The sequence below is a fragment of the Sturnus vulgaris genome, unplaced genomic scaffold (genome assembly GCF_052056855.1).
Source record: "Sturnus vulgaris isolate bStuVul1 unplaced genomic scaffold, bStuVul1.hap1 Scaffold_84, whole genome shotgun sequence".
NCBI lineage: Eukaryota > Metazoa > Chordata > Aves > Passeriformes > Sturnidae > Sturnus > Sturnus vulgaris.
Window position 1 is genome coordinate 393,519 of NW_028276728.1, and position 20,520 is coordinate 414,038.

At 48.0% G+C, this 20,520-nt stretch overlaps 1 protein-coding gene and 1 pseudogene across 1 annotated transcript; one reads left to right on the forward strand and one right to left on the reverse strand.

Moving 5' to 3' along the window:
* Nucleotides 1-18,411, reverse strand: part of LOC148217407 (serine/threonine-protein kinase pim-1-like) — a 28,037-nt pseudogene extending 9,626 nt beyond the window's left edge.
* A 585-nt stretch (nucleotides 18,412-18,996) lies between these two features.
* On the forward strand, nucleotides 18,997-20,090 carry LOC148217408 (syncytin-2-like). Its single transcript, XM_088158608.1, is given in 3 exon segments — nucleotides 18,997-19,015; nucleotides 19,106-19,302; nucleotides 19,305-20,090. Coding segments are annotated over 3 exon segments (1,002 nt in total).
* The last annotated feature ends 430 nt before the right edge of the window (nucleotides 20,091-20,520 follow it).

Genomic DNA, 20,520 nt, shown 5'->3' on the forward strand with positions numbered 1-20,520 from the left:
TGCTGTGCTGGGGCCTCATTGCCTCCTTGTCCCTGCTCAGCAGCCTGGCAGGGGCCGCCCCATGGTGCTGCCCTTGGCATTGCACATGGCCAGAGCCCAGTGGGCCGGGAAGAGCCCTGAGCAATGAGGGAGGGACAGGATCTGCCTTGCCAGGGGCTGGGGCTCAATAAGACAAAATATTTAATATTGAATTAGAAACATAAATATCTCTGTTGACAGTGTTTTATTGGTTAATAAATCCTGAAAAGCTATTGAAAACATAAGTCTTGTGATTTCTAAGCCATGCTGTGAACATCTGTAAGACCACCTTACCCTTTCTGCCTGAATAGAAAATAAAAAACATAAGCTACACTTTCTAAAGGAACTCAGAAGTCCCATCTCTGTGCTTCACTTGGAAAAAGAAAAAATCCCCATCAAAATTGTAATGTAAAAAAAATAAGCTCACACTTTAAAAATATGTCAAAAAACAATAAACCCACACTTTAAAAATATAACATAAAAAGTATAAACCCAAACCTGGGGACACTTTCTCAGTCATGTCCCTCAGTGGGATCCATTAGAACTTCAGGAAACTTTGGACTTTGAAAACTTCAGAGGTCTCTTTTCCTCCTTTACCCTATTTTTGCCTACCTGACATCATTGTCATAAATTTTCTGCTCTAATTCAACCCTTGGGAAAACTTCTCCTTCATGTTTATCAGTGGGACTCTCTAAAAGTAAGAAAAACTTTGGAGTTTGAATCTGACTTGGAATTCTTGAGAGGTTTCTTCAGCTCCCTCTCAGGGACTGATGTTCAGGGACTCAGCCCCAACCCCGAGAGGGTCATTAAAGTCCTTGTGCTGTGTCTGTGCTGCTGAGCTGGGCTGGGCTCCTGGCAAGGGCAGCACTGCAGAGAGAGCCAATCTTTCCAAAATATTATTGGAGCTCCTTGGCAGCACCAAATGTACCACGGGGCTCACTGGGATCAAGGAAGTCCTGACAAACAATGGCTCTGCCTTGATTTCCATCTGGTCCAGTGCAGTTCACTATGATGGTTTTCAGCTCCAGTTATGGAGGAATATTTCAAAGAGCTGCTAAGATGTACACATTCCTATTTTCAAGGGTGTATTTTATTACTCTTCTCTTTACAGATGAGATGATTGCAGCGTTCTGTGATTGATATTGATCAGGTCTGGCCTGCTCAGAGAAGCTGTGCCTTGAGGTCTGACCCAGTGTGGACAACCTTGCTCCACATTCCCCAACCCCATCCTGTCTGTCCTCACTCACCTGGCACCTGCTTTGCTTGGAGAACTGACTGCACTCAACCAAACAGGTGTTTTCTTCCTTCTCTTTTTTTGAAGCAATCTAAAACTCCTGGATTTCCACATTACAAACAGACACCTTCCCTTAGCTTGTGCCAGCTCAAGGTGGACCATGCAGGTTCCCTTTCCCCAAGGCAGAACTCTGCAAGGAGTATTTTAAACCCCTGGACTCCCTGTTTCCACAAGTCCTTACTGTTGTCATCATAAACACTTGGTTCTGTGAGGTTCCATACTGTCACAGTGGAGATTTGGGTCCATGGTGTCACAATGCTCTTTTTGGTTCCATCAGGCCTTGATCTGTCACAATGGACTTTTGGTTCCATGAGATTCTGTATTCAACAATGATCTCTGGAGTTCCAAAATGTCACAGCAGAGCCTTGGTTCCATGAGGTTCATTGGTGTCACCATGGTCTCCTTGTTTCCAGGACCCACCACAATGTCACAACAGAGCCTTGGTTCCATGAGGTTCCTGCAGCAGGTCTTCCCCTATGGCCCAGCAGAGCTCATCTGTTCTGTCCATCAGCTGGGCCATCACTCAGGGCATCTTCCCCCTCTCAGGAATTGCTGAGATAACCCAGGCCGGACATCTGTCCTGTCCTGAGTTCTCTCTGGTGCCAGGGAGGTGGAATTCCCAGCTGACCAGGAAGAGAGAGACTCTTGAGAGCAGAATGAAGGGAGATGAGCCTTGAATTTCTGAGGGACACACACTTCACTTTACAAACTAGAAAAGCTACACAAAACTTTCACCAAGCAGAAATCTTCTGCATAGTCCCTGCAAACAGGTAGGGCTTCTCTCCCAATTCTGGATGCATCTTTGTGGTTCCTTTTCTGGGAGCTGAGTGAAAGGGCTCCCTGTGTACTCCCTCATCAGTTTGGTGCTAAGTTACATTGACTCCTGAGCTCTGCTATTTCTTCACTAGCTGTAATATAGGGAACTTGATTGTGCACTGTGTTTGTATCTACCTGTACTTCTTTTGTTTATCCTGTGCAGTCAGTAGTCCATTTAAAGTCTCTTGTCTGTTAATCTTGAGTCCATTCAGTGAATAATTCATTTTATAATAGACCTAATCAGCCATTCTAAAGAACATGAGAGCAACAGAAATTTGGGGTGCAGGTCACCTGAAGCAGAGCTACTGCCAGAAACCTGAGTATAAGGCAGGACTTCCACTCTGTTCAAAACATTGTATTTAAAAACAAAAACGAGAATATCTTTTTTACCATCTATTCTCTTCATGATTATACATTGGTATCAGCAATCTCCAGTTGATATTGATCCCAAGCACCTCCTAATGCAGTCTGAACAGATATGAAAATCAAGACCCTTTATGGCTGACAATCAATCACACTTTGTCCTTGCCCCTACCCCACCATTTCCCTCATCCAATCCCTTGGACTCAGAGCAGCCTTGTGCAAATCTGAGCTTTCTCCACCCCACGCTTTGAAGCAAAAATCAAATGGTTCAGAGCTTAGCTGAGGGATAGAAGCTGTACATATCATGATTAGAGTAAAAGCATGCAGAAAGTGATTCCATGAGGTCCCACACTCTCACATAACCCCTTGGTTCCATGGCCCTGTAGTGTCACAAGGGTCTCCTTGGTTCAGGGGTGCCTGTGGCAGGATGTCCACCCACCTCTACCACAGACAGGCGGTGCATAAAGAGATAACCCGGGCTGAGAGACCCAGCAAGGGATCATCTCTGGGGCCAAAAGGGCTCAGGCCTCAGCTCAGAATCAACATCTTAGTCTGGAAAGCAGATGTAGGAAGAGATAAAAGAAATATTCTTGACTGAGAGACACTGTTTTACAAACTTAAAAGACATACGAGTTATCACAGAAGCAGAAGCCACCACACGCACACCCTGGAGGTGTAAAGGGCTTCTTCTTGTAGTTTGCACACAGATTCCACAGTAACTTCCCTGGGGATTGAGGGAAAGGATCTCGATGTGAGACTCCACCAACAATTGGATGGTAAGATACAATGAATCCTAAGTTATATTAAGTCTTTGCTAGTTGCAATATTAAGAGGTACCTTTAACCTCATGTAGTATATACCTGCTAGAAGTCTCTTTTTGTCCTTATTCCTGTGTAGTATTAATTTAAGCCTTTCGTCTGTTAGTTTTCTGTCTATTAAATAAAAATTCATTCTATAATAGACCGAATCAGCATTTATTAAAGATATTGCAAATGAGAGTGAATTTTTGGGTGCTGACCACCTCAATAAAGACACTGCCTGCTGCCAGAGGCCTGGGCAAAGGGGAGGGAGTTACCTAAACCCCCACAATTGCCCCTGGTAACCGTGCCACACAGTGCCACAACTACCCCTTGGCCCAACAGTGCCCTGTAGTGTCACAATGGACTCCTTGGTTCCATGGGGCTACAAAGTGTCACAATGGCCCCTTTGTTCAATGAGGCCTGTTGTGTCACAGTATCTCCATGATTCCATAAGGCTCTGCAATGTCACAACAGACCATTGGTTCCATGACAACCCAAAGTGTCACAGTGGCCTCTTGGTCCCATTGAGCCTCACAGTGTCACTAAGGTCCCCTTGGTTTCACAAGGCCCTGCAGTGCCACAATGTCCTTTGTTTAGACGAGGCCCCACAGTGTCATCATGACCTCCATGGTTCCATGAGGCTCCACTGCTTCAAAATGGTGCCATGATGCCCTGTAGTGTAACAAAGGTCTCCTTGGTTCCACGGTGTCAGAATGGACCCTTCATCCCATGGAGCCTCACAGTGTCACTGTGGTCCCCTTGATTCCATGAGGCCCTGCTGTGTTACAATGGCCCCTTGGTTAAACAAGGCTCTGCAGTGTCACAATGGTCCCTTGGATCCAGTGGGTCCCAAAGAGTCACCATAGTCTCTATTGTTCCATGAGGCCCTGCAGTGTCATAATGAACCTTCATTTCCATAAAGGCCTGCTGTAACACAATTGGCCCCTTGGTTCCATGAGGCTTGGCACAATCAGAATGGGCCCTTTGTTTCATGGAGCACCACAGTATCAAAATGGTCCCCTTGGCTCCACAGAGTCCCCAAGTGTAACAATGGACCCTTTGTTCCATGAGGTTCTGCAGTGTCACCATGGACTCCTTGGTTCTGTCAGGCCCAGGTGTGTCACAATGGCCCCTTGGTTCCATGAAGCCTTTCTCTGTTACAATGGAATTTTGGTTCCAGGAGTTTCTGTGGTGTCACAATGGTCTCCACGGATCTGCACTATCACAGTGGACCATCAGTGCCAATCTGACTCTGCTGTGACCAAATGGATTTTGGTTCCATGCAGCCCCACAATGTCAAAATGGACCCTTGGTTCCATGGGATTCTGCTGTGTCAAAATGGACCCTTTGTGCCATGAGGTTCCACAATGTCACAGTTGACTCCTTGGGTGTGAGGCCACATTACCACCAAATCTCCAAAATATCACAATAAGACTCCTTAACACTAATGTGGTCTTAAAGAGGGCATCATTTATTCAGGCCTGAGGTCCAGCAGGGGAAAACACCAAACCTTACATAGACATATGATGCCAAAAGCATGTTGCTCATATGCAGTTGCTACATGAGTATTACAATTTACCCATTTCCAAGAAACCACCCCAAGTTCCCAGTTTCAGTCCTTGTTTTATCTATCACTGCACCCTTGAGACAGATGTCTTCTTGTGTTCCAAACATCCTGGAAGGAAAAGCAGCCCCTCAATACCTTGTTTCTCTACGAAATTGCACAGACACAGTAAAACTTGAATAAACCTTCTTAGTATTAAGGCCAAGGCTTTGTGTGGGCAGGCAGGAGGCAGAGCTGTCAGCAAAGGAAGGGGCCAGCGAGGTGGGGCAGCCGGGGGATGACGACAGCCTGCAGGGACAGAGGCGCAGGGCATGGACACCGTAGGACAGCCTGGGCTGCAGAGGGCACAGGGATGGGCAGCAGCTGAAAGGCCCTGACACAGCCAACTCCTGCAGCACTTGGGCCATGCAGGCTGGCCCTGGGCCTGAGGCCAGCAGGGGACAAGTGAGCCTTGCTGTGCTGGGGCCTCATTGCCTCCTTGTCCCTGCTCAGCAGCCTGGCAGGGGCCGCCCCATGGTGCTGCCCTTGGCATTGCACATGGCCAGAGCCCAGTGGGCCGGGAAGAGCCCTGAGCAATGAGGGAGGGACAGGATCTGCCTTGCCAGGGGCTGGGGCTCAACCCTTGGCCCTTTGGATTCCTGAAACACATCCAGGTTTGCTCAGCATCAGAGACATCTTTCCCTTGTTTGTCCCCATCTGCCTTCAGTGCCTCCAGTGCTCTGCTCTAACTGGAATCTGGGGACACTTAGTTATATGTTTTAGTGGGACCCATTAAAACTTTAAGAAATTTTGGAGTTTGAAACTGAATCTGAGTTCTTGAGAAGTTTTCTTTCAGCTCTCTCTCAGGGACTGATTTTCAGGGACTCAGCACTATGGGAAAATCCCAGCTCTACAGAGATGGGGCAAGTGAGAGGCATATTTTTAAAAAAATATTTTATTCCATTATCAGTCCCATTGATGGGTGAAACATAAGAGATGTAAAACTCTACACCATTCTATCAGAAGCCAAGTTATTTCCTGGTTCCAATATTTTATAAATATTTTTCAGCCTATTAGCTTTTGCCACACAATGCTGCTAATACTTCTAACACCAATCACCTAGTATTTCGCTCCACAAGGTCACCCTTGAAAATTGGAATGGATATTTCTAAGAAGGTCTTTGACATATTTCTCTAGAATTGGAGTTGAAAAACTTCTGAATGATCTGGAGCAGACCAGAGGGAAATCATTGCAGAACCATTGTTTTCTAGGAAAACTCTCAAGATTTCAGTCATAATCGAACTCCAAAGTTTCTGATACCGTTTATGGGTTCCACTGAGGGACATGACTGAGAAAGTGTCCCCAGGTTGCAGTGTGAGCAGGAAATTGGAGGCAGAGATGACAGGTGGTGTGGGAAATGCAGGCACGGAGAGCTCTCAGGGCCTTGTGCATACAGGCTCAGAGATTGAGATGGATACAAGGCTTGACTTAAACCTTGGAGAAATCTTGGACAATAAGAGCATTAAAAGTAAAATAGATATAAAACAAGAATAGAAGTTTTTAATTTAAGAAGAAATATCTTTTTAGCAAACAGAAATATGCATTATGCAAGCAAAGCAGTATGCTAAGTAAGATAGGAAAAGATTGTAAAGCTTAGCAATAGAACCTGTTACAAAGTTAATTAAAACTTTAAGATATATCAATGTAGGTTTGTGAAGTGTTATAGGATTGGTTGAAAAATGATACATTGCAGCAAAGCCATGGGAAGCAGAGCAATTAAAGAATGCTAGCAAACTTCACAGAAATATTTGATTGGCTAAAATACTAACATAAAGCATTGTAATTAGAATAGGATGTCATGGAAGCAAGTGTCCATTGTGACACAGCAGGGCCTCATGGCACCCAGGAGAGCACTGTGACACAGTGGCAGTCTGGGGAAACCAAGTGTCAGCTGCAAACACAGTGGGGTCTCATGGAAGCCAGGTGCCATTTGGATATTGCCAGGGCACGTGGAACTCAGTGTCCATTGTGACACAGCACAGCCTCATGGAACTCAGCAGACCATTGGGACAACCTGGAATCTCAGGGATCCAAGGCTCTACTTTGACCAAGTGGGGCCTCATGGGACACAGGTGCCACTGGGACACTGCCAGCTCTTGTGGAATCCAGTGTCCATTGTGACACAGCACAGCCTCATGGAAACATGGGGACCATGGTGACTCCATGGAATCTCATGGAAGCAAGTGTCAGTTGTGAACACGGCACAGCCTCATGGAACCCAGGGAAAAGTGGGACCATGCCATGGCTCATGGAAGCAAGGGGCCACTGTGACACAGCAGGGCCTCTTGGAACCCAGGAGAACATTGTGGGGCAATGGAATCTGATGGAGCCAAGTGTCAATTGTCAAAACAGCGAGGCCTCATGGAACCCAAGTGACCATTGTGACTCCATGGAATCTCATGGAACAAACTGTCAGGTGTAACACAGCAGGGTGTCATGGAACACAGGTGCCACTGGGACATTGCCACTGCTCATGGAACCAAGTGTCCATTGTGACACAACTGGGCCTAATGGAACACAGGAGACCATTGTGACGCAGTGGAATCTCAAGAAACCAAAGCTGCATTGTGACACAGAGGGGCCTCATGGGACCAAGGAGACCATTGTGAGGCAATGGAATGTCTTGGAGCAACAACTAGATTTTAAAGACAGCAGGGTCTGATGGAGCCCAGGTGCAAATGGAAAATTTCCAAGGCTCATGCAAGCATCCATTGTGGTAGAGCCAGGCCTAATAAATACAAAAGAACATTGTTACCCAATGGAATCTCATGGAACCAAGTGTCCACTGTTTCACCCTGCAGCCTTACAGAGTGATGGAGAGCATTGTGTTGCAATGGAATATCCTTAGACTGTTGTGACAAACCTGGGCTTTATGAAACCAAGGAGACTCCTGTGATGCAATCAAATCTGAAGGAAACGAGGATCAATTGTGAGCACATCAGGCACGCAGGAAAATAAGGAGAACATTGTCACACAGTGGAATCTTGTGGAACCAAGTCTTTATTCTGATTGTAGGGCCGAGTAGGAGACAAGTGCCATGGGGACATTGTCAGCTCTTGTGGGATCCAGTGTCCATTGAGAGACAGGGCAGATCATGGAAATATAGGGACCTTTGTGAGGCAATGGAACCAAGGGTCAATTCTGATAGAGAGGGGCCACATGGAACACAAGGGCCATGGAAATATTGCCAGGCCTAGTAGAAACAAGACAGCACTGTGGCAGAACAAGGCCTCATGGGATCTGGGAGAGCACTGTGAAACAATGGAATGTCATGGAAGCAAGTGTCCATTGTGACATGGCAGGACCTCATGGAACCCACTGGGACATTGCCAAGGCTTGTGCTAGCAAGGCTCCACTGTGACAAAGAACATCCTCATGGCACCCAGGAGAATATTGTGATGCAATAGATTGTCATGGAACCAAGAATCCATTGGGACAAAGCGTGGCCTGATGGAAACCCAGTGCCACTGGGACATCTCCAGCCTTGGAGGAAGCAAGTGTCCATTGTGACACAGCACAGCCTCGTGAATCACAGGAGAGCACAGTGACACCATGGAATCTTGGGGAACCAAGTGTCAATTGTAAACACAGCGGGCACTCATGGACGCCAGGAGAACATTGTGACCCAATAGAAACTCATGGAACCAAGTCTGAATTGTTCCAAAGAGGGACCTCATGGAACCCATTGTGATACCGTGGAAACACTTGGAAGCAAATGTCCACTGTTTCATGTGGCACAAATGAGCAAGTTAGAACTCTGGAGACCATTGTGACACAATGGAAACATGTGGACCAAAGGGTCCCTAGTGACACTGCAGGGCCTCATGGAATGCAAGAGACCACTCTGATAGAATAGAAATGCATGGATTCAAGTGTCCACTGTTTCATGTGGCGACCTCATGGAATCAAGGAGACCATTGTGGTACAATGGAATCTCAAGGAAACACGAGATAATTGTCAACCTATTACTGATGACTAAAACTGCATGTTGGATTCCTGAGCTGTGGAGCCACTCAAAACAGCCTCCTCCACAAGGTTCAGCCAGGGGATTTTACCACCCTGGCCTCAGTTCAAATCTTGCTGCCCCAGCCATGGTGGCCCAGCCCCTGTGCAGGCCCAGGCCAGGACAGGAGCATTGCGGGTGGGAACGGCCCCTGTGCCATGGTGCCCACAGCAGCCCTGGGGCTCTGTGCCCCATGGCCTCCCTGCTGGGCAGCCTCTGCCAGCTCCTGCACAGCCCGTGGCACCTGTGGGCCTGCACTGACAGCCCTGCCCCGGGCTCTGCCGGGCTCTGGGCCAGCACAGAGGCCGGGCAGGGCTGGCCATGGCCGGCAACAGGCCCTGAGCCCCGCAGGAGGATGGAGCTGGGCCACAGCCAAACTCAGCCCAGGCCAAAGCTGGGCTCAGCAGCCAGGGCTGGCAAGGGCTGGGGACAGAGGCTGGCGCTGACAAATGTCCTGGGCCCCCTCCCTGCTCTGTGCATGCCACCAAGGGCACAGAGCAGCCTCCTCTCTGGGCCACTTGCCTGTTTGCAATGCCTTCCCCAGGCGCTGGCCCTGCCCCACAAGGCCTGGGCTGAGTCGTGCCCCTGCCCGCTCAGCCAGGCTGACATGGACACTGCTGCTTTCTCTGGCAGGCTCTCTCAGGCCAGCCCAGCTCCCTGCAAGCTGTGCCAGCTGCCCTGAGCTCTGTGCAGCACCAAGGGCCTCTCCCCAGCACAGCCCAGCCGGCTCTGGCCCCACAGCTCTGCTCAGGCCAGGGGGCTCTGGGCAGTGGCCCCACGGCCTCAGCCCCTGCCAAGGGCACAGCAGCAGCTGCAGCTCAGAGAGGACTCAGCCCCAGCCATGGCCAAGCTGCTTGGCCAAGGCAAAAGGAGGCTCCCTGGCTGCCCTGCTCCCCTCTCCCTCAGCTCCTGACAGCTCTGCAGCCCCTCCTGCCATCCCATCTGCCCAGGCCAGCACAACAGCCCCGGCCTTGGGGCCCTCCAGAGCTGCTCCTGCTCCAGGCCCAGGGCCCATCCCAAAGCTGGGGCAGCCACAAAGCTGTGCCCATTTCTGTTCATTGCTGCTCTGATGAGGATGGATCCTCAGCCACTTGGAGGTTGCTGATGAATTTCACTACTCCAGAGGCCTCTTCCTTCTTGAGCTCTTTATTCTGGAATTCAGTGACAAAGACTCATAAATATTTGTTCAAAACACCCAAACAAAGGAAAGCCCCTGGGAATAATTTTTCAATTCTTCTGTGGTTAGTTAGACAGATTTCAGAAGTGTATTCCAAGTGAATATACTTTATTGAAAACAATGCAGACAGAACTCTTTTCTCCTGTTTTCTTTTCCTGTTTATAAATGGATATCACCAATGTCCAATTGATATTGATCCTCAGTACCTTATAATGCAGTCTGAAGAGATATGAAAATTGAGGCCCTTCATGGCTGACAATCAATCACACTTTGTCCCAAGCCTTTCCCTCATCCAACCCCTGGGACTCCTATGGATCAGGAATGGTGTGGCCAGCAGGAGCAGGGCAGTGATTCTTCCCCTGTACTCAGCACTGGTTGGGCAGCACCTTGAGTGCTGTGTCCAGGTCTGAGGCCTCAATTTAGGAGAAATATGGAGAGGCTGGTGCATGTCCAGAGCAGGGGCAAGGAGGCTGGTGAGGGGTCTGGAACACAAGTCCTGTGAGGAGCAGCTGGGGGAGCTGGGGTTGTTTATCCTGGAGAAGAGGAGATTCAGGGGAGACCTCATCACTCTCTACAACTCCCTGACAGGAGGGTGCAGCCAGGTGAGGGCCGGGCTCTTTTCTCAGGGAACACCAGCAGGACAAGAGGGCACAGCCTTAAGCTGTACCAGGGGAGCTTTAGGCTAGACATTAGGAAAAATTCTTCACAAAAATGATGATTTGGCATTGGAATAAGCTGCTCAGGGAGGTAGGTGAGTCACCATTCCTGGAGATGTTTAAGGAAAGACTGGATGTGGCACTGAGTGCCATGGTCTGGGTGACAAGGTGGTGTTGGGTCACAGGTTGGATGTGATGCTCTCCAAGGTCTTTTCCAGCCTGGGAGATTCTGTGATGATTGTGACACTGCAGGGCCCTGGGGCAGCAAGGGGCCAATGTGACACTGCAGAAATGAAGGAAACATGTTTGACACCTTGGTGCCTCTTGGGACCAAGAGGCCATTGTGACACTGTGGAACCAAGGAGAGCATTGCTGCACTGTGAGACCTCATGGAACCAAGGATCCACTGTGACACTGCGGGGCCCAAGGTTCCAAGAGACTTTGTGACACCATGGGGTCCCATGGAGCCAAAGGGACATTGTGACACTGGGAGGCCTCATGGAATCATGGGGACCATTGTGACACTCTAGGACCTCGTGGAACCCTGGTGAGATCAAGTAGGCTGGGAGTGTTGATCTGCTGGAGGGTAGGAGGGCTCTGCAGAGGGACCTGGACAGGCTGGATCCAGGGCTCAAATCCAACAAGGTGAGGTTTAACAAGACCAAGTGCTGGGTCCTGCACTTTGGCCACAACAACCCCTGCAGTGCTCCAGGCTGGGCACAGAGTGGCTGGACAGCAGCCAGGCAGAAAGGGACCTGGGGACACTGATGGACAGCAGGCTGGACATGAGCCAGCAGTGTGCCCAGGTGGCCAAGAAGGCCAATGGCAGCTGGCCTGGATCAGGAATGGTGTGGCCAGCAGGAGCAGGGCAGTGATTCTTCTCCTGTGCTCAGCACTGGTTTGGCAGCACCTCGAGTGCTGTGTCCAGTTCTGGGCCCCCAATTTAGGAAGGACATGGAGCGGCTGGAAAGAAAGCAAAGATGAAGAGGAACTGGTCAGGGCATTTTAAGGCATATATAACCATAAGGCATATAGGCAGAATAAGATCATAAGAATATAAGAATAAATATGAAGTACCAGTAAAAGTAGAAGAAGAAGTACAAGTACAAGTACAAGTACAGTTAGAAGAACAAGAAGAAGCACATAAGAAGAAATAGTTACAATAAGAAGAAAATAAATAACTATATGAAGAATGATAATAGAAATACTAAAATGAAGAATTAGTGGGAGTAGTAAAACTAATAATAATTTTAAGCATAGATATAAGAAGAATAATATAGACACTAAGAAGAAGAAGAAGTCGAAGAAGAAGAGGAGGAAGAGGAAGACGAAGAAATAGAAGTAGTAGAAAATAATTATAATAAAAATAACAAATTTATGATTATAATAATAATTTCTATTAATGTTATCAAGTTAAAATACACATCCACACATCTTCTAGAGTCGCAGTATAGTCTGGGTTCAGAAGGAACTCAAAAATCCACTCCTGAATAAAGAGGCTGAGACCAGCCCAGCCCACCCCTCCTTCACCTGACTGCAGCTTTGGCCTGGGACTTGAGCTGCCAAACAGCACCTGAGGTACCATAAAGGTGACACCACTGATCAATTCTCTCTGCTCTAGGGACAAGGACACAGCACTGAGGCAGGAGAATGTATCCCAAGAAAGCCAAAGCCAGCAGGTGTCCTGAAAATCAGCTTGGGCCAGGCTGGGGCTGGGGGAGGCCGTAGCCCACAGGCTCATCTGCTGAGGCCACCTTTGCACACACTGCCCACAGCCAGCCAGGGAGGACGAGAGTTCTGGGGCTGTGGGGGAACCTCTTCTCACAGGCACTCAACACCCATCCTCCCTCACACAAACTGGCTCCGCTGGAAAATGCCCAGCCCGGGAAGGCCACATCCACGGCACATGGCCGTGAGGGACACCTGAGGAGGGGCCAGAATCCATCCCAGAGCCCCAAAGCGCTGCCCAGACTCACTGCTGAGGCCTTGCAGCAGAGCACTGCTCCTGATGCAAAGGGATGCAGCAGAGCCAGAGGCTGCTGCCAGAGCCTGTGTCAGACTTGTCCCTGCCAGGGGAGGAACCTGGGCCTTCCCCCCTGGCCCAAGAGTGTATGGACCCCCAGAACTCCGTGTTTGTGGGGCACCCTGAGCACCAAGAAGACAGAGATGTAGAGCATCCACACTATGCCACTGGGATCCATCTCCAAGGGATCTGGGGATGGTCTCCATCAGAGAGCAGAATTCCATTGGGATCCACAGAGTGCTGAGGTTTTCTACTTCATCTGGCTCTGTCACTCTCTTTCTCTCCCCCCACCTCTATTCCATTTTGGTTTTTCTCTCTCTGTCATTGTTTCTGTCTCTCATTTACTCTTCAGTAAAATCCATCCTATTGACTTTGGCACATGGTCTCATTTGCACCCTAACTGAGGCAGAGCCATTTCTGATCATTTCAATCAGTGGATCAGAACAAGGGGCTGGAAGCCCTCCAGTCTGGCTGCTGCTCCATGCCACTTCCAGGGCCTTGGGCTGCTGAAGGGCTGCTGGGCTGGGCCCTTTGTGACACAGGGGTGTTCTATCGGGTTCCTGGGTGATGAGGGACATTCTGTTGTCCTGGTGACATGGCACAGCCCCAACCTGCAGGGCTATAGAAGGGGCCCAGGGCCCTGCACTGCCCAGTGCCAGGAGTGCCACTCACTCAGGAGGAAGCAGCTCCCGGGATCTCTGTGTGCCACACAGTTGCAGATGGAGAAGGAAAAGGAGAACCCCAGCTCCAAAGCAGCCAGCCCCATGGCCAGCAGGCTGGAAGAGCAGGCCCTCAGCGGGCAGGGGCTGGCAGCAGGTGACAGCTCAGGCCTGGTAACATGCAGCAACGATACCAGCAGCTGCCAAGAGGGATCCCAAGGGGAAACCTGCATTGAGCAGGGGCTGTTCCCCACCAAAACCAACATCTACCCTGAAGAGTGCCATGAGGAAAGGTGCTCTGGGCAGGATCTCTCAGCACCAGAAGAAGATGGAGATGGAGTCAGCGTCCTGGAGCTGTCCTGAAAATCAGCTTGGGCCAGGCTGGGGCTGGGGGAGGCCGTAGCCCGCAGGCTCATCTGCTGAGGCCACTGTTGAGGAATGGCTTTCTGATCAGGGCCATGGGTCTTTGGATGCATTGTTCAAACAATCCCCCTGTTGATCAGAATAAGACAGGCTGTTCATCATTTTGCAAGTGTTGCAGTGTGTGCTGATGTGACAAGGACACTGTAATCTTGTCATCCTGCTCTATGTAACTTTAGAGAAGTTTCTCATGAGAACAAGAAAGAACCCTGGCAAGAAGAAGCAGCAAGGCAGAAATGTGTGTGCGACCAATCAAAATGTGACTGCTGTACTTGTTGCTGGCTAAGTGAATAAAAAGCCATTGTAACAGAGAATAAACGGAGCTTGCTTTATCAATCATATTGATTGTCTGCATGCCTCCCCTCGCCGTCACTCGCCCCACCCTGCAGTTTGGCGCCCGGAACAGGGACCCCCACTCCTTGTTCTGGTTAGCGAAGGGAGATCAGAGCAGCACCGGTAGCAGCGACCGGGAAGTGGAAGATCGGGTGACGCTGGTGTAAGAATCCTGATCTGTGCTTGAACTGCCTTACAGGAGGAGTTCACCGTCTGAGGAAGGGCTAAACCTGCAAAGGCTGCACATTTCTATACATGTAAGGGACAGTTGCCGGCTATGGATGAAATGGATAATGAGGTAGCCTTTCATTTATTTATACGCTTTTTTAGAAAAATGGGGAGTAAAGGATATTGACCTCAAAATAGAACTGGCAGGTCTGATTGCCTTTGAAAAGGCATCAGGATTTTTTAAGGACAGTGGAGATTTGTTTGTGGTAGATGAGTGGAATAAATTTGGTCAGGTATTGTGGGATATGGTTATAGATGACTCTAATCCACCTAAAAATCTTATGAAACCTTGGCGGGCAATAACAAAGTGCTTGCAGAGGCATTTAACTGAGAAGCAGGTTGCTGCAGTGGCATCCTCTCACTTAAATGCAGGAACAGCTGCTGCAGAGTCGGATGCAGGCAGACTGAAGTTAGGAGTTCAGTCCGTGCCTATTCCTCCGACGGGAGGTCCGGTGCGAGTTAGCCGCCAACCGGAGTCAGAGACCGATCGTGCACGACCCTCTGCCCCGCGGATGGATAGTGATGAGGATAATGATTCATTGTCCCCAGGGGAGGAGGCTGAGATAGACGAGGAGGCAGCCAGAGATCATGGGGATGGTAATGACTGTTTGATTAGCATGAGAAGTGAGAGAAATAAGAAAGGGACTGAGAAAAGAAAAAAGGGCAGTGCTCAGATTTCCCCAGTAAACTGGAAAGCGATTCAAAGAACAGCAATTGAGAATCAGGATTAGAAGTTTGTAGCGGATATAAGGGAGGATATTTTAGCCTTCCCAGTTGTATATACACCGAGTGAGGGAGGACTTGCTGGAGAATACTATGCTATTGACTGGAGACTGCTGATGCAGTTGTGACAAACCGTAAATGAGACAGGGGCAATAAATAGTGCAGATGTTCAGGAATGGATGAAAGGGGCATTGCTGAGACAGTGTGTGTTAGAGAATTCTAACCCTTTTACAAGGAACATACTAGTGACATTGCCGGCTGATGCTTCAGTTGAGGAAATGTTAGACAGAATGAGCAGAGTGCCCGTAGGTCATCAAGCCTTGTTAGTGGAAGCAGTGAAGGAATTAGGGAAAGATTTGGTGCAGACACAGCAACAAGCTTTCGCAGCAGCCCTCGCTCCTCTTCGCCTGAACTCACCTCGAAAGGAAGGAGTCCCACGGTCCAAGGACAAGTGTCATCGCTGTGGATGCAGATGACACCTGCGGCATCAATGCAAAGTACAAAAGGTGTGGTGCCCACAGTGCCAAATGAATAACCACAGCTTGGAAGCTTGTCGCCGAAAGTCAAAAAACGATGGACTGAGAGCGAGAAGTGGCGGCTCGCAGACCCCAACAGCGGCTCAGGTGACAACAGCGCCACCTTGCGCCTGCCAGTGCAATCAGCAGCCAGGCTCCAACCCGCCACCTCAGGGAGCCTCGGACTGGCCCTGGCAACCGCAATAGACGGCACCCTGATCGACAACAGACCACAGAAAGGTCCCACTGGACTAAAAGGACCATTGATTATTGGACGCCAAGCCCATGGAGCATTGTTATTGGGTCGGTCCTCCAGCAGCATGAAGGGACTTTTTGTATTACCTGGACTTATTGATGTGGATTATAATGGAGAAATCTGCATTATGGTTCAAACACATTTCCCACCAATGTATATCCCTAAAGGAATCAGGATCGCACAGTTTATACCTATGCAGCAGTTAACAGTGGCAATGACTCCAGCTAATAAGGAAATGAGATGGGAAAGGATTTGGATCTACAGGTGGACTTGCATTATTGATACTTTCAATGGAAAATCGTCCTGTTGTAAATGCAGTTATTAAGTGTGGCCGACAAACTCTACGTCTTCCTGTCCTTTTAGACCCCGGCTCGGACTTGACTATCATTTGCCAATTGGTTTGGCCACCACAATGTCCACTACAAAGAATGATGGGAGGAGTAGAAGGTGTGGGTGGAGCTGCTATTGCACAGCGAAGCCGAGATATAGTCCAAGTTACTATAGATGGCAAAACTGTTTCTACCTATGTCACCATAATGCCACTGCCAGAAAAGGTTAATGCACTGATTGGAAGAGATGTGCTGACCTCTTTAGGCTTTGTCCTAACAACAGAGAGACCTTTTCCCTCGGGGCCATTGGATGGACTTTCCCGATTCAGCTGAAATGGCTGACTGATCAGCCGGTATGGATCGACCAGTGGCCACTGGAAAAGGAAAGTCTACAACAGGTTCAGATGTTAGTTCAGGAGCAATTAAATCAAGGACATTTTAAATTATCCACAAGTCCATGGAACACTCCTATTTTTGTGATAAAGAAAAAATCTGGGACATATCACTTGCTGCATGACTTAAGAGCAGTGAATGCAGAGATGCAGACCATGAGAGCCTTGCAGCCTGGACTGCCTAATCCAGCAATGATCCCAGAGCATTGGCATTTACTGATTGTGGATCTCAAAGACTGTTTTTTCACAATTTACTTACATCCAGAGGACACACAGCGTTTTGCTTTTACAGTTCCATCCATTAATCGAGAAGCACCTGCCCAGAGCTTTGAATGGGTGGTTCTACTGCAAGGAATGAAGAACAGTCCCACTCTATGTCAGCTGTTTGTGGCTCGTGCATTACAACCCATTCGAATTGCATGGCCAGATGCCATGATCTACCACTACATGGATGACATATCAGTGGCTCAGAAACAACCCTTGAATCCACAACAAGAGAAATTCTTGACTCAACAGTGGCTGCAACAGGGTTTATCAATTGCCCCAGAAAAAGTTCAGCGTTTTCCTACGTGGAAATATTTGGGATGGAAAATTGATAACGTCACAATTAGGCCACAAAAGTTAACTATCAAAATGGACATAAAAAGTTTAAATTATGGACAAAAACTCATGGGAGACTCACAGTGGCTACGACCAGTGGTTGGGATTACTAATGAACAGTTGGAAGTTTTGTGACCACTGTTGAAAGGAACTGATCCCACTGCTCCAGTAAGGCTCTCGCCCTTGCAGAATAACATGATTAAGCAGTTGAGCACTATAATTGCACGGCAAGTGGTCGATCATCTTGACCCTGACCTTCCAATTGATCTTACCATTCTAATTGGGCCATCACAGTTGCTTGGTGCACTTAAGCAGCACAAAAAGAAAAAGCGGGAGCAAGAGGAGGTCAAAGTTCTTGAATGGCTATTTCCACACCTACAATCATGAAAAACGATCCAGCAAAAAGTTGAGGACTTGGCTGAACTTATTTGTAAAAGAAGAACTCGAATAGTGCAGGTGTTGGGCAAGGAGCCTGGAACCATCTACTTGCCTCTTCAAAGAGAAGAGCTGGAGTGGTACCTGCGGAATTCTCAACTGTTACAAACTAGTCTCCTGAGTGAAGCACAGGACATCAATGTCAGCTCACTTAAAGTTTCAGTGCTTAAGTGGATGAGCCAGCAGAACTGGTTACAGATTCCAAAATATAGTGCACAGCCTCTCCAAGGAGCAGTTACAGTTTTTACTGATGCAGGAAGAAAATCACAGCGTGCTGCTGCCACGTGGCATGATGGCTCTAAATGGCATCATATCATTTTACAAGCAGAGACTGAAGACTCCTTACAAACTTTGGAACTGAGAGCAGTTGTTTGGTCTTTTAAAAAATGGCCAAGAGACAGGTTAAATGTTATAACTGACTCTCTGTATGTGGCTGTATCTGCAAGAATTGAAGATGCCAGAATCAAGGACATACAGAACCCTCAGCTTTTTGAGCTGTTGAGACAACTGCAAGCATGCATCAATCAAAGGAAGAAATCATATTCTGCCTTGCATATTAGAAGCCACAAATGAACCCAAGGTTTGGGAGAAGGCAATATGAGTGCAGGCCAATTGGTCTCTGTGTCAGAGCAAATTAATGAATTCACCAAGGCCCGTGAAGCTCATGCTACATTTCATCAAAATGCCCGTGGCTTACACAAGTATTTCAACATCACGATGGAGGAGGCCAGAGGAATAGTCCGAGCATGCCCTACCTGTAGCCATCATGGTCCGGGTCTCGGTGTTGGGGTTAATCCTCGAGGCTTAGGCCCGAATGAAGTATGGCAAATGGATGTTACACATGTATCGGAATTTGGCCAACTCAAATATGTGCATGTTACAGTGGACACATATAGTCACTTTATTTGGGCCATGGCACAAACTGGAGAAAGGGCCTTACACGTGACTCGACACTTAACTTACTGCTTTGCAGCCATGGGGGTTCCTAAACAATTAATGATGGAAAATGGTCCAGCCTATGTCAGTGAAAGGCTGAGAAAATTTTGTCAGCTTTGGGGTACACAGCATCCCACTGGGGTTACTCATTCCCCTACCAGACAGGCAATTGTGGAATGAGCAAATCAGACTTTAAAGTTATACCTTGGAAAATTTCAAGACATAACAGATGTGCAAGAAAGACTAGCCAAAGCACCGTTTGTGATGAATTACCTTTGTATATTTGCTAAACAGAATGTTCCCGTGGCATATGTTCATAGTGGACTTGAGGATACAAAAAGTAAAGAGGAAAACCCTTTTTTGTGTTATACAGGGACCCTGTGTCAGGGATGTGGAAAGGCCCAGCAGAGGTTCGCTATGTTGGCCGTGGTTCTATGTGTGTGCTTACCCCTACAGGTCCTCTGTGGGTGCCGAGCAAGTGGACACGGCCAGCAGTGAAGGGGCCCGATAGTCTGGGGCCGGACAGCATCGGCTGAGATATGGCCCTGTCCTCCTGGCATTCCAACATGTAATTCTTCTAATTTGAATGCTACCCTTGAGAGCTGGGATCAATGGGCACTGCATCTCCCTACAGCCTCCACAAAACCTCAAGAATTGGAGCTTTTAGGGTCTGTAAAGGCGGATGGCTGTGTAAACTTGAATTGGACAAATGCAAAGACCCAGGTTGTAATTTATCTGCTGTTAGTGTTAATTCTTCCTTACTGGTATATGGCAATGAGTCACTTTGGTGTGGTTATACAGCTCCCAATCGATCTGTGTCAAGCAATACTCCCATTCAATTACCACCTGGATACTTTCTTATTTGTGGTGATAGAGCTTGGTCTGGAATTCCTTCTTGGCTGAGAGGTGGACCTTGTACACTGGGGAGATTGTCATTGTTGACACCAAATACATCTATGATTTTAAATGTATCCAGACATCACAGAGCAAAACGTATGACTCACCAATTTAGCAGTGAATGTAGAGACAATGTTAAATTTTGGTCTCCTGGTGCAATAATAGCAGCTTCAGCTTTAGCACCCGCAGTTGCTTCCTCAGGTGCCTTAGCAACCCTCAACAGGTTAGGCTGTTGGCTTGCAAAGCAAACCAATGCAACATCACGAGCCTTGTCAGATCTTTTGTTAGATGTGGACTCTGTTAGACATGCTACACTACAGAATCGGGCAGCAATTGATTTCTTACTGTTAGCTCAAGGGCATGGTTGTGATGAATTTGAAGGGATGTGCTGCATGAACCTGACTGATCACTCTCAGTCAATTCATAAGCAATTAGCAGAGCTTAAGCGGCTTACTAAAGAGCTCCAAATTCAGGATGGGTTAGGCCTGGAAGGATGGCTGAAATCCCTGGGTTTGGGACCATGGCTTACCAGCCTGGTACAGCACCTGATCACCATAGGGATAATTGTATTGATTGTGATTATTTGTGTGCCTTGTTTGATTCAATGCTTGTGACGAATGTTAAATGATGCTACAGCAGCAGCTACTCAAGGAGCATTGGTTGTACAAAAAGAGAAAGGGGGAATTGTTGAGGAATGGCTTGCTGATCAGGGCCATGGGTCTTTGGAGGCATCGTTTGAACAATCCCCTTGTTTATCAGACCAAGACAGGCTGTTCATCATTTCACAAGTGTTGCAATGTGTGCTGATGTGACAAGGACACTGTAATCTTGCCATCCTGCTCTATGTAACTTTAGAGAAGTTTCTCATGAGAACAAGGAAGAACCCTGGCAAAAAGAAACATTAATGTAGAGATCTGTGTACACCAATCAAAATGTGACAGCTGTATAAGTTGCTTGCTAAGAGTATAAAAAGCCATTGTAACAGAGAATAAACAGAGCTTGCTTTATCAATTCCCTGGATCCACAGTATCACTCTGGACCATA